This window comes from Chaetomium globosum, genomic scaffold (genome assembly GCF_000143365.1).
Source record: "Chaetomium globosum CBS 148.51 scaffold_5 genomic scaffold, whole genome shotgun sequence".
NCBI classification, from domain to species: Eukaryota; Fungi; Ascomycota; class Sordariomycetes; order Sordariales; family Chaetomiaceae; genus Chaetomium; species Chaetomium globosum.
This window is the reverse complement of record NT_165980.1, coordinates 4435160-4456912: the sequence shown is the minus strand read 5'-3', so window position 1 is coordinate 4456912 and position 21753 is coordinate 4435160. Positions and strand designations below refer to the sequence as shown.

Below are 21753 nucleotides of genomic sequence, written 5' to 3'. Positions count from 1 at the left end.
TTGACCCGTTCTTCACTCGTGCTAAGCTGCGGGTGACAATGAGGACGGGCGATGAATGGGGCGGGGCTGATGAACAGACGGCGTATCTCGAGGGTTTGTTACAGGCGGGGGGGCTAAGTTAGTATAAGCGAGTAGCACGGATTGGGGTAGTAGGATACAGATGGTCGAAGGGACGCAAGCTCGGGGCGGATGTTATTAGTAGTACGCACGCGCGGGCCGCGGTTAAAGGATTCGGACTCCGCCAAGCTTCGATCTGATGGTTACCTCGGAAGTGAGATGGGTGGATTGAGCAAGAGAATCTGTATTCTGAGTGATATAGATGCGCTACATGGGTCAAGTTTCTCTTGGCCCCTGGAGCGCAAAACTCTGCTATAGATCTTAATGGAGGGGTGAGGGGAGTGCTTCACGTTCATCCGGACGAGCGGTCGGGATCCAGGGCCCCAAATATAAATATCTAGATGAATTTCCCAGGATCAACCTACATGAGGATATTTAGAGCTTGGTTTAACTAACCAGAGAGCCCCTAACTGGTCCGTCGCGAGGGACGAGTTATGCGGCTCGCTCCAGTAATGCGTCGTCGGCATAGTTCGCGAGGCATGGTTGTCTCTGAAATGATGTTGAATATCCATGGGAACATTTCCTACAACTGATAGAATTTCCGTAGGAAATACCGTTATCGCACATCCATTCCTTCATCTTTGTGTGTTGTTTGCCTAAGGGTAAACGCTGGCCCTCGCAAGAAATTTTGGCGGTCTTGCGCGGCAGAATGTTTTGCCCCACGTTTTCTGCCAAATTTGATCCAAGATGGGTCGGAGTGGGGTGGGGCCCTGCAGAATGGCGTGGTGCACAGACCCCTAATCGATGTCTATATATTGAGCGCCCTCCTCCCTTCATTTCGATTTTCTTTTCCTTTTTTTCTTCATGTCGACAATACTTCAGAGAATCATTTCTATAGTATTCGTCCTCTTTTGTGTTCCCTAAAGGAGCCACAGATCCCACCCGGGTTGATGAACGATATCCTCGGCACCCTACAGTGAGATCCTTTTTTTACTCTCGTTCTGCCTGCAAAGGCGGCGGTTGTTGCTTCGTGCTGCGACTGTATAGAGAGTGGCGATGATCTGTACCCCGGCTTTCTTGAGGACTTGCCTTCGGGCGCTCAGGCGGGGTGGGTATCGATGGAAGTCTGACCGGCCGCTTTCTCTTTTTTTTCTTCGTTGCGATCTTGGGCTGGCTCTCGGGACGTGAAGAAGAAAATTTCAACTCTCTGTTTCGGTTACAATTTAAAACATTTGATTGTCACAGCTTCTGCGCTCATTCGTTGCCCCATTTGAAGTAGCATGTCTGTGGTTCCACGCCCTCACATGTGTGTGTCATCTACCTATCTACTCCCATCTGAGACATGGGCCGTGAGAGACATGGCAGGACGAGGCTGCAGACACCCACCACCTTCGCGGATTTAGGGACATTGTCATCGAAGGAAACTTCGCTCACAGGAACAGCCTATGAGGATTGCTGGTCGCTCGAGAAAAATTTGTCGTTTGAGGGCCGCCAGTTGCGCGAGTCCCTCCTCAATCACTCGCCAACCAAAGTGCTATCCGGAGGACAAGGGCCTCTCGACACGATACCCCGGTTACGACATCCGGGCAAGCCGATTGGGGGCTGGTCCGGTGTCCCTTCGGTAGGTTCAGTCGGAGATATTCGGCATCAAAGATTACCACCCATTCGAACATCCCCAATTCTTCACGTGTGAGCAAGTGAGCGGTGGTGCCGGGCACAAGAATGAGCAGGAAACGCAGGCCAGAGAGCCATTTGCTTTGTTGGATCGGCAAAAGAACTATCTGGTTACAATTGACACACGCGACCACCTCACCGCTTACGAGTAATGGTCCTTGTATCCAACAGTTGCTAAGCTAGAAACGCCGAACTCCATACGTGATCATCCCATCCTTTTGTGGCCCCTTACTGTTTCGGCGACATCATCATTTCCTCGTTCTCCGCGATCGGCGCCGGCCGGTTGATGCTCTTGTTGAACTGGTTCTCGCCAACAACATTACGGGTGCCTTCCAATTCTAGGTGGTAATCCGTGTCCGGCTTGTTCGTGCTTAGGACATACTCCTCATCGTCAATGTGCCGGAAGGTGAAGTAGAAAATGATGGTCATGATGCCGCCTGCGATGGCGGTGCCACCAAAGTCCCATGTCAAATGCGGGTCTGTGATGACAGACGAACAGGCCAGGCCGATAATGTAGGCAACGGCCGTGTTGAACAAGTTGAGGGCCGATACAAGACCACGCATGTTGACGGGTGCACGGGAGTAAGCCAAGCCGTATGCGGGGACGTTGACGAAGAGCTCCGAGATGCCACCGATGGCGTAAGGAAGAGCCATCCACCAAATGCTGATGGGGGCAACGCCAGTGCCCACCTTGCAGTCGGTTGAACCGTACTCTCCACACGGTGACTCCTTGTACGCATAATAATTCAGAAGGGTGTAACCGACGCCTCCAAGTGTAGACATGGTTAGGCCGGTGGTGATGCGCGCGATGGGACCGTAGTGGACATTGAACTTTCGTAGGGTCGGGTACAGGCCGTAGTTCAGAACAGGCGCGAATGCGATGATGCTGAGTGAGTTGAAGTTGGAAATGACATCGTTGGGGACACCGTTGGTCTCAAGCATCGTGGACAGGAAGCTGGCTGCGGCACCGATACCATTGTCGTTGAGATACTGGATCGGGAAGAAGCAGAAAATGCCCGTTGCTTGGAAGGTTCGGCGGACGTCCTCGACAAATTGGTCGTTCCACGGTGTTGAGTAAGTGCCGGCAAGACCTGCGGCCGCAATGTTCGAGGGCTTAGCGAGATCCCAGAAGCCATGGCGGCCAATCCTCTTGACACCTCCACGGCGGAAGCAAATGCCGAGTATTCTAAAAACGTTGGGAAGATCACTGCCGCCAGGGGGGTGGAGGACAATGCGCTTGTGCAGGAACCAGAGCAGCAGCGGAAGGGGGAGGTAGAGGATGAGGGGGATCACGAAGGCGAGCCACCACTATGCGCCGTTAGTGCCTAGTGCGCGGTACGATAACATCAGTATGCAGCGAGAAGCACTTACGCCGACATATTTCTCCGAGTACGCCGTAGCCACACCCATGAAACCACCAATGTTGATCATGAGGTAGAACCACAGCATCACGCGTTCCGTGGTGGACTCGGGGTCTTCAATAACCCGCTCGCCTGTTTTGAGCGTGATCACCTTGGGCACGGTGGTTGTGACCTGGTCGAGCAGGAGGGGTGAGACGTTCGGCTTGAACATAGCTAGTGAACTAATCAGAACGGGACCTCGATGTGCGGATGGAACACGGCACTGGAGGGCGGGGATACTCACCGGCACCTATGGAGAGGATGTAGACTGAGAGGAAGTATGGAGCTTTGGCAGTTCCGTTGGCCAAAAGATCCTTGGAGCCGGCGGCGACCATGAGAACGTGGGCAACACCGAACACGCCAACACCCCAGCAAATGAGCTTAAAGCGGCCCGTCTTCGCGTCGGCCATCCAACCGAACAGTAGAGGCAAGGCGTAAGCAAGCATGCTGAAGGACTGCGTCACAGCATTGGCGACGACAGTTCCCATACCGAGAGCGCCAGCGGTATCCTGGCTGCCGGCGCGCGGGGCGCCCCAGCCATTTCCATCGGTAGGGAATGGTCGGTTGACATAGTTGCTAATCAAGGGTTGCACTCCGTAGTACGAGGCTCGCTCGCAGAACTCGACTACGCAGATGAGGTAGGCGATAACTGGGATCGAACCAGGCACACGACGCAAAACACTCAACTCCTCCTCTGTTGGCTTGCCCTCGTAGTCTTCCTCCATGACGGAAGGGTCGAGATATGGCGCATGGCTATCGCCCGGAGGGGTGTGCGGATGCTTCTCCAAGTCGCCCATGGTAACGGGAGAGGCGATCGAGTCCGCGCCAGACGAGCGCGGTTTCTCCGCTATCGAAGCATCTTGTGTAAGTGATACATTCTCAAAGTCGCACCCGGCCGTCATGGGCACTTACCCATCATTTGTTAGGTAACCCGATTAGTTAAATTCGCGTCGGCGATGTTGGTGACGGTGTGTAAACTCGAAGCACCGTTCGGAGTTGTGCGCAGACCGGGAAAGAGAAAGACGAGCGACCGGCTGAAGAGCAAAACTCACTGTTCGGGTCCGTGGTTTTATGGGGGGAGGGAGGGTTTAATGCGGGTTGTTAATGCGAGAGCGATGTGTGCAGGTGCCCCCCGTCGCTCGATATGATCCATTTTGTCCGGAGAATGGCGTTTTGTGGAGTGTATTCCTCGCATGCGCTTCCAGGGACGGGGACTGCAGCCAACCTGGTTACGGCCCCGGGCCCTCCCTCCTTCTCAAGGCTCTCGTACCTTACTATCCTGTCCTAGTGGCCGTCATGGGCGATGGTGCCTTCCCTCCTAGGTACCCTGGCAAGCCTCCCACAGTGCGATCGTGTAACAGAAATCATTTTGGTGCGCGAGTAAGGAATGTCCATTTTGTCAGCTCAATTCGAAGTTGGTGGGGCCAACTGCAACTATCCTTCTCCCCCATCCTCGCCATGCAAGCCATGCTCCCGCTCTCTTCATTTGTTGCTTGGGCATACTTTTACTCGCCGCAATGCGAGTGATGCCGACTGTTCCGCGGCTCCGTTCCGCGGTGCCTATCGCCTATCTCGATTGGACCGGATCATCGTTTTCGATCCAGTGAGCCAGGGGCGATGAGACGTTTCTTGACACTCAACTGGCAAGCCGGTCAGGCATCTTGCCTGCTTCGGGATGAACTATCCACTCCAGGAAGCGGCGATAGGTAAGGTACCATTGACGCGATAACGTGAGCGCTCCTGCGAACACCCGAGGAACTTTCGATAAGGGACGAACTCCCCGCACACAGCGTATTGAGGCACACTCTGTTGTACATCCCGAGGGACACCAACTAGGTACCCAAGTACCGCAGCGATCTCTGTCCCAGCCAGAGGATTCTCGTATACAATGCATCACATCGCCTACCGAGTAGTTATTGCAGCCGCGTTTACCCCGCCGGGCAATCGACCTTCGGTGAATGGTTGAGGCCCCCAACTCGCACTTTCTGCGTGCATTCGAAATACCGACGAGCCGGATGGCAAATGTGGGCAAATCGGACGGATGCCCAAGTAGGAAGGTCGTAACAGCCCGCTCGTGGAGCTTTCGTTTGTGGGAGATCGGCTTGCGTCCTCGACACATTCGCCACGAGCTTCCGGAACATATGTGAGCTTTGTTCACTTGTTGTTGAGACATCTCAGCCTTGCCAAGTAACAGACGTTTGATCAACTTGACGGCTTGACGCCCTGAGATGGACGGGAAAAGGCTTGTCTGTCTGCGCCAAGTCGGGGCGCGACCTTGGCCGATACCTTCGTTCATCTTGGCGCCTTCCCCTTTGGGTAACTTACACGGATTCGCTTTTTGTCCGTATTGGTCCAAGCGTCGGCCCCAGCTCGGGCAAAGCACGCGCCCGCCTTCTGAGAGCATCCAAGCGTCCGTCAGGATGTCTGTTGCGGTTCCAAAAAAGGAGGGAAACCCGGGGATTCCCCACTGTCAGATTTCAGGCCCCGCATTCTTATCATGGCGCTGTTCTTGCCACGTGCAATTCAGGTTTGTTGATGAGTGATCTGCTCCTGTTGGTTGTCTTCTGGAACTTTGGCAGGCCACTTACTGTGTAACTAATCCGAAGAACTTGTGTGGTTGGCTCGACCAGTCGTCCCCTTTAGGTTTTGAGCACAAGGGGTGGCGAACTCGCCGATGTTACCCCCAGACACCGCTAGGCAGGGATGGTGTTGACACCCCGCGCCAGGTAAGGTATCAAACCTCAGCAAACGTTGCGTGCCGAGGTGCCCAACTGCCCACCACAGCAGGGTACAGGTTCATGCAGGTTTATGTGTGTTTCTTTCTTTCTTTCTTTTTTGGGTACATTTATTTGCTTTGCGGCTGGTTTGTTTTATCTTGATAGATGGAACCACCGACCCGCGAATGGTTCCTTCTCAACACAGCAAAATCACGACACGATACCGAGAGCAAGAAAAGTGTCATTAGCTGCTATACGGATAGATACTCAACGAGACAAATTGTTAGAGATAATCTCCGAAATCACACACACTGCACAAGTAACGGTTGCGTCTCCGGCCGCCGTACCTCGGTACCCACACGCCTCGTCACCTTATCGACATTGAACCCCAAAGGGGAGCAACACATACACTCTACCCTCCACCAGGAGCGATGTGTTCTCAGCCACCAGGCACGTCACTCTTCCAACGACTTGTTCGCCCATCCAATGGTCGGCGGCTCCTCGCCGTTGAACACGACAAATGCGGCCTTGAGGGCCACATCGCCCCAGATGTTGACTCCGATCCCACTACTGCTCTGGAGCCCGCCGAAGCATGTGGGCGAACCGTCGGTCACCGCCGCGTAGTTCATGTACGACGGAGGGATGGTGAACTTGGCCTCGCCGACGCCGAAGACGAAGGCTGGGAGCGTCGAGTTGCAAGGGAACACGTATCCGCCGTAGCTCCGACTGTTGGTCGCCCCTTGCACCTGGCGATAGTAGGCCGTGACAATCGCGGTCGGCAGGTATACGAGGGAGGTACCCGTGTCGGCGATACCCGTGATTGGGGATGAGCTGAAGGTGCCCGACCCCACGCCGTACCCGGAGGATGTGAAGGTCCAGTAACCGGGGTCTGTCTCGACAGGCACGTAGGTGATCTCGCCCGTGTACTTGGTCTTGTCGATAAAGCCGAAGTCGTACGTGCCAGCTGGTGAGGGAGAGTGCGTTAGTACTGAGCGCCAGTCGATGAGCCAGACCAGTGCGTTATCACCTACGTTTCATGTATTTTAGGTCAGCCGTGAACACAGGGCTATCCAGGTTCGGCTTGGCGTTGTCGAAGAAGGTTAACTGGCCATTGGGGCTAACTGTGTTCAGAGTACTGAATCCAAGTCCCACCAGCCCGTCAATGGCGTCCTCGGTGGTGAAGCTCGACGACACTTGCTGGGCGGTCTCAATCGCCTGGGATTCCACCGTAACGCCGCCAATGGTGAACTTGTCGGTGTACACGTTGCCGCGGGACCCGGACCCATCCCCGTAGGTGATGCTCCATGTGTGGCCGTCGAGCAGTTTGGACGTTGTGGACTTGTCCGGTGCGTAGATCCGCTGACCACGGACCTGGGACGCTGGTGTGTGGCTCGAAAAAACCCAAAGGTCGGATGAGCCGGTATCGAGGTCGAGCTGGAGCGTCTGGGGAGGGGTGCCAATGGTGACCGGGGTTACGTATGCGATGTCGAATCTCGGGTCGATCGGCGTTGCTGCGGCGCTGCCAGTGTCGCGCTTCGCCGCGGCCAAGTTAAGGGCATCTGTGTGGGCCACAGCCTGGATGAGCTCTTCCGGGGCTGGGACGCCGTATTTTAGGTAGGTCTTGTACACTTGTCGGGCGCCGTTAAAGCGGTAGTTCGGGCGGCGTACTTGGTTGAGAGTAGCTCTGCCGCTTCCATGGCCGATATTGGTAGTGTTAATTCTCGGGGGCAGCGCCGAGCCAAGGCCGAGTCCGGCGAGGACGCTGGCCAGGACGAGGTTTGTGACTGTCACCATCCTGGCGGTGTTGGGTCAAGCTGGGACAAGGGAACGAAGGTTTGGAGGGACCTGTCTCCGGGTACGGTGTAGGTGGGGCTTCGTGTTTGCTACTCGGCAGGATGGGTTACGCGACAGAAACAAGAGGCGGGTGTCTCTGGCCTCCGTGGTCAGCGGGGGAAGAGTTGCTGGGCAAGGACCGGCTTATCTACTCTCCTGTCCTGCCCCCGCTTGCTGGGCACTATGCACTGAGATGGCGATAGTCGATCCTAAGAGCACAGAAGGCGGGCCATATCTCGAACCATGGGCCAGCGACCCGAGCCGAAAGGCGGTTATGTCCAGTTCCTAAGGTCCTCTAACCCTGAAGCGGTAACCCCTAGGTACCGTCAACTGGCCGACGAGGCAAGGGGTATGATGAGAACGAGATCCGGGCCATGTGAGATCGCCTGACGTTGTATCCGCATCGGCAAAAGGTTGCAGTGTCTGCTGTGAGTGTGTTTCTCAGTTGCCGCCTACGGCGACGGGCCCCGGCGTTGTCTCTGGATTCAGCCCATATGTTGCCGCGTGACGTGAGCATCCAGATCGCCGAATCGATATCGCAGCGTCGGTGATGGAAATGAGGTGCTCCGTGCAATGATGGAAGGCGAATAAGACGCCGGTACGGTTTATTGCAAGTCTGCAACTCCCGTAACACGGCTTCGGCAGTTTAGCCAAATCCCACCCATCTGACCAGCATCAGCCTATCACATGAAGCGATACTTACCCCGGGTTGCTGATCATAGCTGCCGTTGAGGGAATACCACAGTCAATATCTTCATTTCCTGGTCCCCAGCGGCACTGGTCATGCCGTGTTTAGCGGTTGGTGGTTTGGTTGTGTCTTGCATAAAGAGCCAAGGCGCGCTTTGCGGCATTTGCAACCTCTCTCCCGCTCCAGAACCTCGATACTGGCAATGTCGTAGGTGGAATCGTCCTCGCCTTGTCCGGTCGAGATGGCGGATAAGCGCAGTTATCTCCGCAACGAGCGAAACAATGGCCATTGTTCTAGGTCCGTTCGCGCCGTGTTGTTTTGATATTGGTGGAAGGGGGGCGGCCGGGACGTCGAACCGGCCGGGTCGTGTGACCTCCAAGAGATGGTGTAGAGCCCCGATCAGCGTTATCAGCAAACCGACATTGGTATTAGTATTCGTGACACTTCTAGGTCATCCGTATAACAAGATAGGTGCAATTTTTATTCACCCAAGACACCTGCTGGGGTGTATTCAGTGGGCAGGGCATGTCCTACCGTCTTCGTTGCCGCGAAATGGTCAGATTCAGGGCCGGGTACTAGGTCTTCATTAATATAAAAACTAAAGACGAATTAGTATGTGTCCTCCGCTTTGATACACAAACCGAAGCTAACACAAGACATAACCTAGGATGGCCAGCTTCTAGGTTTATACACAATAATCTGCCAATCGTACATTCCGTTACACTGAAGTCCTGTCGATCATGTCGTCGTTCGGGCCCCCCTGCTCGACCTTTCGTCGGGCCCATCTCCCGAAAACCCTAATGCGCGGGGATGGCCAGGGCGACAAACGGTATCCCCACGTTGATCATCCTTTAGCGCAGCCGCGCAGCCGATCCGAGCTCCCGTGCGGGATCAAAACCCCCCCAAGCGGTATCAGCCCCCAACTCCTTGATTCGTCCTCGGCAAGCGGATACGCGACACGGCCGCATCCCAGTCCCCACCCCATAAGCGATTCTCCCTAGCGCGTGACGTCCGCGAAACCAGCACGGTAACCGGTTTGTCCTCTTTGTAGTGGTGTGCTTGTGGATACTATCGCGCAAAGACCTTGACCACTCCGTCGCCGCCACCGCTCACAACCCACCTGCCATCCTGACTCCACACAACGGTGCAAACGCCCTCGCCGCGCATGACGCGATGGTTGGTGATCTCTTGGGTGCAAGAACGCTTCTCTAACGACCAGAACCGTAGGGAAGCATCGTGACCCGCGCTGACTAGTTCCCGACCGTCGGGGCTAAGGGAGAGGCTGGAGATAGAGGCTGGGTGAGCGATCATGTTATACGTGCATTGGCCTACCCGTGTGGTTAGTTTAGTCACGATGCGAGGCGGGCCGGGATCTCGCCGGGGCAACTTACCGCTGTTGGCATCAAAGAACCGTACGTAACAGTCTTCGTGACCCGAGATGATGACACCTTCAACCCCAGATCCAGCCATGGCTCGACCGCCGCCAGTAGGCCCGCCGCCAGCTGTGTCCTCCTCGCTCAGGCCTTGATGTGGCTGGTGATCTAACCCAGCGGTCGTCGCAACGACTGCGTTCACGCTGGTTGACACTGTGCCATCGTATGTTTCGAGACTCGCCATGGTGCCAATCTCTTCGCCGGAGCGTGTGTCGTACACGATGATGGCGGCATCCGAGTAACTGACCACAAAGGTTTCACCGTTCAGGGACAGCGGCGTGATGCATGTCGGACTCGCTTTCGAGTTCTGGCGCGAGATGGTGTGGATTAGGGTATGATGGCACGGTGAATTTGAGGCCGTCGTGGGTTGCGGCGAATTTGGAAACGCCGAACCAGAGCTCATTGAGTTGCCCCTAACACGGCCACCTTGTGCGCGGCGTCCACCGGTAGGTTGCGGTGAGGTAAGTTGTGGCGGGGAGCTGACTGCCCACACCTTTACGCAGCCATCCGCCGCCCCGGACACTAGCAAGATGCGGTCGGGGGTCCCGTATGCGTTCGATTGGCCAAAGATGGCCCCCAAGTTCGCCGGGAGAACGCAGAGGCCCCAGACAGCGTCGGTGTGGCCGTCCAAGGTCGCCTTGGGATCTACCCTCCCGCGCTCCCAGATTCGGATCGTGGCATCTTGCCCGCCGGAGAAGATCCAGCCGTCGCCCTGCGCGCGGCCGCCTGTTGAGAAATTCGGGGATGGCGACCAAGATGTCAGCGAGAGGACTGCTCCGGCGTGGCCACGATGTGTAAAGTCAGCAACGACGTCAAGATCGGAGCCGCTAGCGCCCGTGTTCCCAGGATGCCGATCGGGTATGTGGAACCGTTTAATCGTCCCGTCGTCCCCGGCAGTGCATATTTCGGGTTCGCCCGGGCTGCCGCCCCCGGAGAAGATCACAGTTCGGACCGTGTCGAGATGACCACGCAGACCGAATTTGAGTTTGAAGTTGGAGCTTTCAGTCTTTGGCCCCAACGCGTGGAGCGAGAGTTCGTGATCTGCGCTCCGCCTGCGGGCCATTGAATTTGAGCTCTTCCTCCGGTGAGCGAGTGGCGCACGATTTGGCGATCGCGGAATGTTCTCCGCCGTTGGAAACACATCGGTATCCGGGCGGGTGGTTGAGGCCTGCTGGGACTGATTAGGCGCAGCGGTGTCTGGGAAGTTGGCATCATTAAAATCCCAGCTGTCTGCCTCATCCACGGCACGTTTTTCGGTTCCATCTCCCTTATCTTCCGTTTCGCTTATATGCTGGGGCTGGTTAACGAGCTCGGTTCCTTGCTCTGTCACCGACCTCAGAGGCGTGGGCCCTGAAGCTGGCCATTCGACAGAGTTTCCGTACCCCGCGGAGGTATGCTCGGTGTTCGAGTTGCGGACCATCGGTGCAGACTGGGCATCAAGCGGCTTGGCCGGGAAGTTTCCGGACGCTGGAGGTGCGGGCGCCTGGTTGTTTGTGGTTGGGGCTGAGCGCGACTGCGATTGAGCCGCGATGTACTCGCGGGCATTGCTCTGCTGCTGTTGTTGTTGTTGCTGCTGCTGCCGCAAGCCCTGCTGGTAGGATTGCTCCAAGAGCTGCTGGCCGAAGGCGTCCCCCTCTCGTAGATCTTCGATTATCGGGAGGGGCGGGGATTCTCTCGGTGCTATCGGGTTCGCAGGGGCGATCATCAGGTAGGTGAATTCGGCTTGACACTGGTCGAGGAAGGATTTCAGCTCGTTGCGCGAGGCCTCTTCGTCAGCGAGACCAGCTTCGAGCGAGCCACCCTCCATTGAAGGGGCGCTGGTTTTCTCTAGCGACGCTGCGTCCCCGGGCGCACATTAGCGTTTGCGACTGCGAATCAATACCTAGAGGGAGGTTCCAAAGAGGACTTACGCCGTAGTTTCTCCTGTAGCAGCGAAGCACGATCCAGTTTGGGCTCCGCTTCGGTCGGCTTATCGGATTTCAACTGGGCAGACTGGTCCTTGACCTTCTTTTCGAGAATTGTGACATATCTTTTTAACGCCTTTTGCGTCGCGTCGGCTCTCCGTGACTGGCCCTCGAGGCTGGCTATCCTGCTCTTCATTTCTTGCTTCTCAATTTCCCAGGCATTGCGATCGCGTTCGTGGCGGTGCCATTCTGTTTGAAGAAAGCGCATGACACCTGCGTACCCAAGATTAGCTGTTGACGTCCTCTCTCTGGTTCTGAGCTCTGTACCAACCTTGAAGGGTGTACTCGGTGGTTGGAGGTTGGTTGGTGTTGTTCCCCATCATGCCGCCCGTCTCGCCCAGCCCGCTCCCTCCGTTCGTGCCCATGGCGGTCACTGGGGGCGAGTCTAAACGTCGCAAGCCTCCAAGTTGGGCACTGTGGCCATGGACGGGCCGACGCGGGACAGCAGTATCGTGGGGGGTTGGGTAGAGCTCTGGCGAAAGCTTCGAGTGTCGTCGCTCAGGGGAATGAACGAATATTTCTGCGGCTGGAGCAAACCTAGCTGGTGCGTTCAAGAAAAACAGCGCGCCGATGTTGTGGGACGATGGACTCGAGGATCGGGGTGTTGTAAGGGGTCATGCGCGCGCGTAGGAATAAATTTTCGGGTCTGCCAAATCAGTCTGCAGCAGGGCGGCAATGCTCGCCTGTGCTTGGTGATGCTGGCCAAAAGTGGCAGGCCCGCAAGCCTGGAGCTGCTGGGGCCCACAGATTACTGGCACGGCTGGCGAATTACATTTCGTAGTACTCCATGAGGCTGCAAGGCATCCCGACCTGAAATTTCCGTTATCGGATTTTTACCCCTTCTTGTAATCAATCTTCAAGATGTGAGGGGATTGGTTGCAAGCGCGAGTGCATCTGAAAGAAGGAATCACGTCACCTTGTGAAGGGCGCAAGAAAGCTTTGAGAGAGTTCCAAGGAAGGATGTGCGGTTAGTTTCCTATATCATTACTGTCCCACCTCCCACACAGTAAAAGGGACGCTGTATCCGTATGTGTATTCGTACGAAGTATTGTCATGGAATCTCGACACGTTCCAGGGCCTGTTGCCTTCTTCTATCTTAAGCTTTCAATGTACCTACGCTTGCTAAGATTCAGGTGGTACGAAATAACGAGATTTATAGGGACATTTTCTCCCTCAAAACGCCGTGTTTCAGGCGGCGCGGTCCCTTCATAGTTCCAGCTCTTCGACTTCCATGTTACAAATCACGCATGTCTTCACCGTCATCCCATCCTCGTTCTCGACGGTTCGGCCCCATTCGTGTACATGTTTCCCCCCGCCGCCAATAGCATCCCCAAATTTGGTCGCCTTTCCTATTCCACCTCCTCCAGCGCTGGCCCCAGCTTTTGCATTGTTTCGCCGAAACGCATCTGTCCTGGTTTTTCGCTTCAGGTCCAGGAGCTTCTCTTTAAACTTCGCCTCCTTGCGTCTCTTCTTATCTGCCTCACGCTTCTCGAACTCGGCATCTAGCGCCTCGACCGAGCCCCATTTCTGCTTGAATGCGTAGTCCTCGACCTGGTACCGGAGGAACAGCATCATGTCATGCCAGTGGGCCTTGTGTGGATTTGGTTTCGATAGGTGTGGGAGGAGTTCGTCGTCTTTAAGTTCGGCTGTAGGAGACCGATTAGTGCTGTGTGCGTTTCATGCCTCCCACAGCTAGGCTCACTTACGCTCCGTCAACAAATAATCCTCCTTGCACTCCGTCTTGGTGAGCAAGCTGTACTTCTCTGGGTATTTCTCCTTGCAAGTGTTGCACACCGCGCAACCAAAAACCTCCTCCCAGACAAAGTCGATCTCTACAGTGCGGCATTCTCGGCACCGTTTTTTGGTCTTCTCGTCGGCGAGGACGCTTAGCGAAGGTTCAAAAGGCCCCGACTTGTTACGTTGCAGCTTTCTGAGCAGCTGCATCCGTTCCCACTCGGCCGCCGACATATGCGCGGGTTTCTGCTCGGCGCCCGGCGGGCCGGATGCGAAGACACCTAGAGACATGCTCTTATTCCAAGGGTCATCCTCCGTGCTTAGAAAGCCGCCCTTGGTGTCGGTCATGGCACTGAAGTTGTAATCGACATATTTGCTAAACTTGCGCGACATGGGCAGCAGACCAGCGCCCCCTGTATCGGTGCCATCTTTGGAAGGCGCTGTGCGCGCATCGCGCTTCGTTGCTGGCACCTCCGTCCGTGATATCGATGCGTATGGTCGCTTCTTGCCCGCCGTGTCATCTGTTGCAACAAAGCCGGACGCTGGTCGGGGTTTGGGATGGACGCTAGCGGATGGTTGCTCTTTGTCGCGCTGGTCACGAATGGCTTTGGCACGCAGTCGCGACTCTTCCTACAATCCAAATGGTTCAGTATAAGTCAACGGAGAGGGCAGGAAAACGACTCACTATCCGGCGTGTGACTTCGGGAGAAGGCGGGGATGGTGGCCGTCTCGAGGCTGACGTTCTTTGAGGTTGTGGTGGGGTGCCTGGGCGATCCATGGCGAGGCGGTATTCCCAGGTTTGTGAGCCGATGCACGAGCCGCTATGTAATGAACCTAGAAAAAAGATCCCAGAATACTGGCGCGCAACTCCACTTGTTTGAGTGCGGGGAGGAATGGTTTGGTAAGAAATTTAGACGTTGTTGGAAAGCCAACATTCCGAGGAAGATGGTGGTGCAGGGGTTCATCCCGCCCCCCAAACCCGGCAGGCAACGATGTCGGAGAAGGTCAAGACCCGACATGAACAAAGTCTGTCCCACAGGCAGGGCAACCCTCAAGGTTTTAAATCACTCTGTACCGTACATCAAATACATCCTAGGGCGCGGCTAGGTTTGCTTTCGCACCGTGATGGGCTAATGCATGTTTTGTCTAGTACCTTAATGGATGATCCCGATTGTCCCATCAAGTCTCTCTATATATTATTACCACTATCATGCCCGTAATCATGCGTTATATTGTACAGGAGTGCCGCTGGTCGTCGACAAGGTCGACTGACGCCAGTCTGGCCTTGATTACTCCTCTTTAGCGCCGCCGCGGCCAGCCCGCTCGGCCGCCTCAACCGCCTTCTTGTCTGCCTGGGCGGGACCGCTCTGCAGCCCGCTCATCAGACCGGCAGCTTGCTTAAACGGCCTCTTGAGATCACCAGAAGCCGGCTGGCCCCAGATGTGAATCTTGGTCAGGTTCGCCTCGAGGGCGCCCTTGAGAGGGATGATGCTTTGGATGAGCAGAGGGTTGGTGTACTTGAAGTAGATGTGCATGACGCCCATCATGAGGACACCCATGCCCTGCGAGCGCAGGAGAGTCTTGAGCTGGCCAACATCGTAGGCGTGGACGGTGGTGGTGACGAGTTTGCCCTCCTCGCTGGAGCCCATGGGCGCCGGCTCGACGTACTTGAGCGTGGTCATATCTAAAGAGACAGAATGGTCAGCCTCGCTGGTCGGTTCGAACAGAATGGTTGTGCGCAGTTCCAGAAGGAACCCGGAACCATCAACGTACCCTTCTTCTTGTCAATGGTGACCTTGATGTACATGTTGATTCCCAGGATGATCAAGTTGCTAGCGATGTAGATGGCGCGGCAGATGTTGAGCACGTTCGGGTCCTCGAATGGAATCCTTTTCGCGACCTGCATCATCCCCAGGATGATGATCAGGTTCGTTCTGCGCCGGGTCTGTGTTAGCCATGCCGTCGTTGTCTACTCGTCTTCTCCAGTTGAGTCCGCGTGTCCTTACATCTGGGGGCTGAGTCCGGCCATCGTGACTATTGTGTCGAGCGTCGCGAAGGAGAATCGGGTTTGTGTCTTCTCAATTTGCACGCGACTGTTTTGCGGATGCCAACGTGGAAGGTTGATTAGGGGCAACGCCGCGAGTTTTTTTGGTTCGGGTCGGGAAATGTCCCCACAAATGGGCTGCCGCCAAAACACGCAATCTGTTTTCCAGGAGGCAATTGACAAGTTGAACAATCCAAGCTTGCTCCACTCTCCAGCTTTCCGAGCGCAATTGCTGGGCACCGGCATTGCGGTTCTTCCGCGCCAAGAGCCTTCCCGAGCCGCCTTACTGGCCCTGAACGGGCCTCGCCCCACCACGCACGATCCAACGGCGCAAAGAGGCCACGTTCACAATTCACCTTCACAAGCCGAGAGTTTCTTCCATCTTCCACGGTCAGCCTTCCTCACGCGCTCCCACGTGAGAACCATGGACGTCATTGGTTCGCTCAGTGTATCTGGACTTGGACCAGCAAAGCGAACCATGTCCGGAATTTACCAAGTACAAACCACCTCCACAAATATTTGGTCGAGCAACAAACCACTTCGGTAGCTCAAGCCATTTGGGAGGAACCCCGAGAAGCCGGAACTCTCCTCCGAGACGGTGGGATGGTGATTTCCTGACTCCGACCCTGAGTGTTTCTCATTGGTGTTCGTTCATAACTATGCAAAAAAGGGGGACAGAATTTCCCTCCTTTGTCACGACGCAGCGTCCGTCTCGCTCTCGGACTTGATCTGCGCACTCTTGCCCCAGTCCTTGCTCGTAAAGACAGACACAAGCCTCGTAAAAGCAGCCTCAGCGGGCTTCCAGATGCCGCCGAAACCTTCGCTTGCAGTAACGAAAGAAACCGGGTTCTAGTTTTTACTCTGTTTAACTAATATCTTTGATTTTGTTTCTTTGCTCGATTTTCTTTAACTACCTTTTTCTATTTTCTTTCTTTCGGTCTTCTCTTCCCTTGATTTTTGCGCTCCTTTCGAGTGCGGCTTTTTTTCGGCGAGAGGCTCACTACTATAGTACATGTAGTTTCCTCAAAGGACCTTTTCCTGTAGTTTCTAATCCAGGCTATCCCTCGGGCTGAAGTCATGTTAAGAACCAAGTTTAGTTTGACCTAGGACAGTAAGCAACAGTCGCCCATCGTTGGAAGATTGGGGCAACTTATAAGCCACCTCTGCAAGTAATTAACTAAGTACTTGCCTCAGTATACACATTAGAGGTGCCCTCACCTTCATTCCGTTCTATAAGCTTCCACGACTGGTAGGAAATGCGGGTATTCGTTCCCGTTTCTATACTATTGGCCGCTCTTCGACCCATAATTACTACCTACCACCTGTTCAATTCACACCTTGCGGTTCAATCAGTTAGTGGTTTTCAACACGGAGCCAATCAACTTTACTTCACTGAGCAAACTAGAGTTCCAGTGTAGAAGCAGACGCGCTATGGGGTGTCTGAGATGTTTCGTATCTAATGAGTACATCGTCAACATGATGGTCTGGTCCTCATACAGCTCCATGGCACTGAACCTATATGCATGATTCACATACGCCATGACCCGGAAGAGACGGATCCCCGAACGGTCCCCTTGACCATCGCACTGATCAGATCCCCACAGTAGCCCGGGCTTGCACGACTGGCTGCATGCCCGAAGGCGGGTTACAGGGGCTTGTCATCCCGGCGCTGGGGATCTGCCGTGAAAATCGGCAATGGTATATATAGGTTCCCACGTTCTCCTTCAGCCGGAAGAGCCCGGAGAAGAGACGACGAACCAGAGTACCCGATACATAGTCCGTCCAGCCCGTACTCCACCCTCCACGAGCACGGCAGCAGGTGTAGATCCAGTCCGGAACTCGATTTAACTCTCCGTAGGGCATGTTGATGGACTTGTTATTCTGGACTCCCTGGCTGCGCCTGGATCACATAAAATATGCCGGATTCCTCTGAAATTCAGCCTATGATCCTCGGGATAAACTCACAAGTCAAATGAAGAAAAGGGGCACTCTCGAAGAGGTAGCCACCCCCGACTTGGCCCCTTGCCGATGGCTGCCAGGTGCTATCACCCCCTCTTGACCGCGTTCCATCGTAGGAGCAATTGGCCAGTGAATGCAGTCCTGTTCCTGGGTCTGGGGCACCGCTCGCCAATAGGAGAGATCGGGGAAAAAAAAAGATGGACAGACCGACATGGAAGAGTTGCGGCGTGGAACTTGGCATCACGAGGAAGGAGGGAAGAAGCTTGGTAATACAGGTGGGATGCCAGCGTTAATATATACCCCAGCTTCTTGGGAGGGTTCCCCGCTCGAATAGATTGAAAGGATGCACCCCGGACATGCTCGTTGGACCGAACCGCACATGCTGACTGCCACGTTCTGGTATCCCGCGCTCTCGGCTAATAGAGTTCCCCAATCTTGACCGAAAGCTTCAAGGAAAAGCTCCGCACTCAGCCATGGGGAAATTATGGGGCGAATCCCGATGGTGAGCCCCTGGATCGGTCGGCCTCCGGGGTGGCCGACTCGTGCTGAGGTTTAAGAGGACCTGATTCCTCTCCGATGGTGTTGAGAGAAAGAGACTGGTACTCGACCATCCGTCAAAGCCCTTACCGAGCCGAGTCTTATTTCATCCATCTGCGTATTCAGACTTGAGTCGATATGCACGCCGTTTCTAAGTTGGTGGCGGCCGGGGGCGCTCTGGCGTTCTGTAAGTGAAATCGCAGGTTGGGTCCCTGTCACTTTGCCTAATGACCTCCTTTAGGGCTGCAACCGGCAGCGGCTCAGGCGCAATGTGCCAATATCTCCTCGACCGAGACGTATGACTACATTGTCGTGGGATCCGGCGCAGGCGGCATCCCCATCGCGGACCGCTTGAGCGAAGCCGGCCACAAGGTGCTCCTGATCGAAAAGGGGCCGCCGTCCACCGGGCGATGGGGCGGAATCATGAAACCGGACTGGTTGGCTGATACCAGCCTGACTCGCTTCGATGTACCTGGCTTGTGTAATCAAATCTGGGCCGATCCGACTGGCGCGATATGTACCGACGTCGATCAGATGGCGGGTTGCATGCTCGGCGGCGGAACCGCGGTCAACGCAGGGTTGTGGTGGAAGCCGCACCCTGACGATTGGGACGTCAACTTTCCCGAAGGTTGGCACAGCGAAGATGTAGCGGCCGCTACGGAGCGGGTTTTCTCCCGGATCCCCGGCACCATCGCGCCTTCGATGGACGGCAAGCGATACTTGTCGCAGGGCTTCGACATGTTGGGCAACAGCCTCGAGACGGCGGGCTGGGAATATCTGATTCCAAACGATCATCCGGATAAGAAGAACCGCACCTTCGGACACAGCACCTTCATGTACTCCGGCGGCGAAAGAGGCGGACCCTTGACTACCTATCTTGTGTCGGCATTTGAGCGCAAGACCTTCACTCTGTGGATGAACACAACCGTGAGACGGGTGATTCGGGAAGGCGGACATGCTACCGGTGTCGAGGTGCAGTGTAGCGGAGCTGGCCATGCTGGCACAGTCGCCCTCACCCCCGGCACGGGTCGGGTCATCATTGCCGCGGGAGCGTTTGGCTCGGCAAAGCTGCTATTCAGGAGTAAGTCCCACTCTCTCGACGTGCTGCCACTTTGGGGACAACCTGTTGGACTGACCAGACGTGATCAGGCGGTATTGGGCCGACGGACCAGTTGAACGTTGTCAAGAACTCGACAATTGACGGCCCGACCATGATTGATTCGGAGCAGTGGATCAATTTGCCGGTCGGCCATAACCTGAACGACCATGTCGGGGTAAGCTCTTCCATTTCAATTCCCATGTGTGGTATGGAGAGGAGGCTGAGGGGGGGTTGGGCACTGCTAACTGGTCGGGGTTCCTCCTTTTGATAGACGGATATTGAGATTGCTCACCCGGACGTGGTTTTCTACGACTACTATGGTGCTTGGGACGACCCCATTATTAGCGATACCGAGACTTACCTGGGTAGGTTTTTAACCATAGCTGTCGTCGCCCAGGGAGCAAGAAAAGCTGACAATACGCAGCCAACAGAACTGGTCCGCTGGCCCAAGCTGCCCCTAATATTGGACCGATCGTAAGTTTATGTCTTATCCGAAAAGCGGGTGCTTTTTCTTCCCACTACTAACCGTGTGACTCAGTTCTGGGAAATTATCACAGGAAGCGATGGGATCCCTCGTCACCTCCAATGGCAGGCCCGTGTCGAAGGCAAACTCAATAGTGAGTCCACAAAACGGCGTCGAGCGAGCCGGCAGCAAGGCATGCTGACAAAAGTAGCTTCAATGACGGTAACCCAGTACTTGTGCACAGGCACTCTGTCCCGAGGCCGGATGACCATCACAAGGCAGTTGAACACCATCGTCTCTACGCCTCCCTACCTCCGTGACGAACATGACAGGGAAGCAGTCATCCAGGGGATCACCAACCTTCGAGAGTCGCTGAAGGGAGTGGCAAATTTGACGTGGATTACCCCTCCCTCGAACGTCACGGTCGAGGATTTTGTAGACTCGGTGAGCACAAATCTAAGCCCACCTTTGGCCTTGAGGCGGCATGAATTCACGCTGACACGGGTGACCCATGGCAGATACCGGCTACTCCTGCCCGCCGCTGCTCGAACCACTGGATTGGTAAGACTTCCTGGTTACTTGCCTTTTTCTTTTGGAGGATGGAGACTGATGGTTTCGGCTTTAGGAACGGCCAAAATCGGCACCGACGACGGACGGACCGGCGGCACATCGGTGGTGGACCTCAACACCAAGGTATACGGGACTGACAATATTTTTGTCGTTGACGCTTCCATATTCCCTGGACACATCACAGGAAACCCATCGGCTGCCATTGTTATTGCGGCGGAGCATGCGGCGGACAAGATTCTGGCGTTACCGGCACCGAAGGCCGCGGAATCTTCGTAGTTTTCCCCTACTTGATTCGAGTGGGAACTTATTCGGGTACTAAGGGTCAGCCGTATAGCCCAGGACGTTAGTTGGAAACACATTTATTCAGGTTGGGTTTGTAGATAGCTATGTCTAAAGTACCAGGTTCCCGTGGGCTACTTATCTGGTCTTGAGCGACTATACTTTCCTCTGGCACTTTGTAGCACACCCCAAACGCTACTCCTTGCGAAACGTAGAAGAGTGCCGTGAACGGCCACGACCGGACAGGCAGTGAAAGGTTGGTGTGTGGCAAGTTCGGTAGTGGCAACCGGGGGGTCAGTATCTGCACTAGACTAACAGTCTTTTATGGGGTGGCAGGAAGACGGCTTCGACAGAAGAGAGGAGTAAAACGGATATTCAGTGAGGGCCTAGGGATTTATTTTTCATATCTTCCTCGGGCTCGGTGTTGTAGTGTCAAGTGGGGCTCGGTGTTGTAGTGTCAAGTGGCGCTCGGAACGCGCGAAAACGTTCCTACGTGTATCCATCCAGCCAAGGATAACCGCGGAGTTCTCGCCCGTTTAGAGCGTTTTGGCTGTGGAGAGGGAGTGCCAGGCCTCAGATGAACGTCTGCCATAAGTGACGCGCACTTTGTTGTTACGTTAATAACGGGGATTATTGCGCAACCAACCTGGATGGAATCCTGAAAACAGGAAACCGACACTCTTCATACCCGCTCGGTATCAGCTGGGGACGTTTGAATTAATCAATAGACCACCCAAATCTTGGGCTGCTTACCAAGGCCACTGGCCATTGGCCGAGTCCGCCACGCTGTGCCGAGCGCCTCCTTGATCGGGGAGAAAAAGTGCCTCACTAGACTTGAACCGCGCCAATTGCCAGTGCTGGGTATACCAGCGGAGACGTCAGCCATTTCTCAACACATGAGATCATGAAGTGGACGGACGGGTTGACACCGCCTCAGGATCAGTTCTCGGGGACCCCGAGCCTAACAAGGTAACGTTCCAAATCGAGTCGATAACCCCATGCCCATTCGCTCATGGCCAGGGGCACCTGCGTGGGGGACATGGGCTGCACGGTCACGAACGTGAAAGAGCTAAGCTCTCAAAACCTTGGGGTGGGCACAGTCCATGTATACATACACGCACGCACACACACACTTGCAGAGAAATACTGAATGTTGGTTGCTCCCTGCCCCTGCGCCGATCACGAGCAATGCTATAGATAGTAATGTGCATACATCGCGCCATGGCGGCCTAGCTGATCGTGGAAAGACGGAAGAGCGCGTACGGAGGTGTCTAGTATTCGGACCGTTTGGCAGCGATTCCG

The 21753-nt window shown here is 55.2% G+C and overlaps 7 protein-coding genes across 7 annotated transcripts; 1 reads left to right on the top strand and 6 right to left on the bottom strand.

Annotated features, from left to right (window-relative positions):
* Nucleotides 1–1959: 1959 nt before the first annotated feature.
* Nucleotides 1960–4047, bottom strand: CHGG_08282 (uncharacterized protein; the record flags this gene model as incomplete). The annotated part of the gene is made up of 4 exons (XM_001225937.1): nucleotides 1960–3039; nucleotides 3103–3305; nucleotides 3376–3978; nucleotides 4044–4047. 4 exons carry the CDS (start codon nucleotides 4045–4047, stop codon nucleotides 1960–1962), a joined length of 1890 nt encoding a protein of 629 aa, XP_001225938.1.
* Nucleotides 4048–6303: 2256 nt separating this feature from the next.
* On the bottom strand, nucleotides 6304–7642 carry CHGG_08281 (uncharacterized protein; the record flags this gene model as incomplete). The annotated part of the gene is made up of 2 exons (XM_001225936.1): nucleotides 6304–6875; nucleotides 6985–7642. The coding sequence occupies 2 exons, from the start codon at nucleotides 7640–7642 to the stop codon at nucleotides 6304–6306; spliced, it is 1230 nt and encodes a 409-aa protein (XP_001225937.1).
* A 1795-nt stretch (nucleotides 7643–9437) lies between these two features.
* Nucleotides 9438–12131, bottom strand: CHGG_08280 (uncharacterized protein; the record flags this gene model as incomplete). The annotated part of the gene is made up of 4 exons (XM_001225935.1): nucleotides 9438–9697; nucleotides 9761–11638; nucleotides 11713–11955; nucleotides 12038–12131. The coding sequence occupies 4 exons, from the start codon at nucleotides 12129–12131 to the stop codon at nucleotides 9438–9440; spliced, it is 2475 nt and encodes an 824-aa protein (XP_001225936.1).
* An 841-nt stretch (nucleotides 12132–12972) lies between these two features.
* Nucleotides 12973–14278, bottom strand: CHGG_08279 (uncharacterized protein; the record flags this gene model as incomplete). The annotated part of the gene is made up of 3 exons (XM_001225934.1): nucleotides 12973–13412; nucleotides 13473–14130; nucleotides 14186–14278. The coding sequence occupies 3 exons, from the start codon at nucleotides 14276–14278 to the stop codon at nucleotides 12973–12975; spliced, it is 1191 nt and encodes a 396-aa protein (XP_001225935.1).
* A 511-nt stretch (nucleotides 14279–14789) lies between these two features.
* CHGG_08278 (uncharacterized protein) lies at nucleotides 14790–15529 on the bottom strand (the record flags this gene model as incomplete). Its single annotated transcript, XM_001225933.1, has 3 exons — nucleotides 14790–15184; nucleotides 15274–15434; nucleotides 15507–15529. 3 exons carry the CDS (start codon nucleotides 15527–15529, stop codon nucleotides 14790–14792), a joined length of 579 nt encoding a protein of 192 aa, XP_001225934.1.
* Nucleotides 15530–17134: 1605 nt separating this feature from the next.
* On the bottom strand, nucleotides 17135–17407 carry CHGG_08277 (uncharacterized protein; the record flags this gene model as incomplete). The annotated part of the gene is made up of 1 exon (XM_001225932.1): nucleotides 17135–17407. One exon carries the CDS (start codon nucleotides 17405–17407, stop codon nucleotides 17135–17137), a length of 273 nt encoding a protein of 90 aa, XP_001225933.1.
* Nucleotides 17408–18178: 771 nt separating this feature from the next.
* On the top strand, nucleotides 18179–20448 carry CHGG_08276 (uncharacterized protein; the record flags this gene model as incomplete). The annotated part of the gene is made up of 9 exons (XM_001225931.1): nucleotides 18179–18227; nucleotides 18282–19121; nucleotides 19190–19314; nucleotides 19411–19504; nucleotides 19564–19613; nucleotides 19678–19756; nucleotides 19847–20046; nucleotides 20121–20163; nucleotides 20357–20448. The coding sequence occupies 9 exons, from the start codon at nucleotides 18179–18181 to the stop codon at nucleotides 20446–20448; spliced, it is 1572 nt and encodes a 523-aa protein (XP_001225932.1).
* Between the last annotated feature and the right edge of the window lie 1305 nt (nucleotides 20449–21753).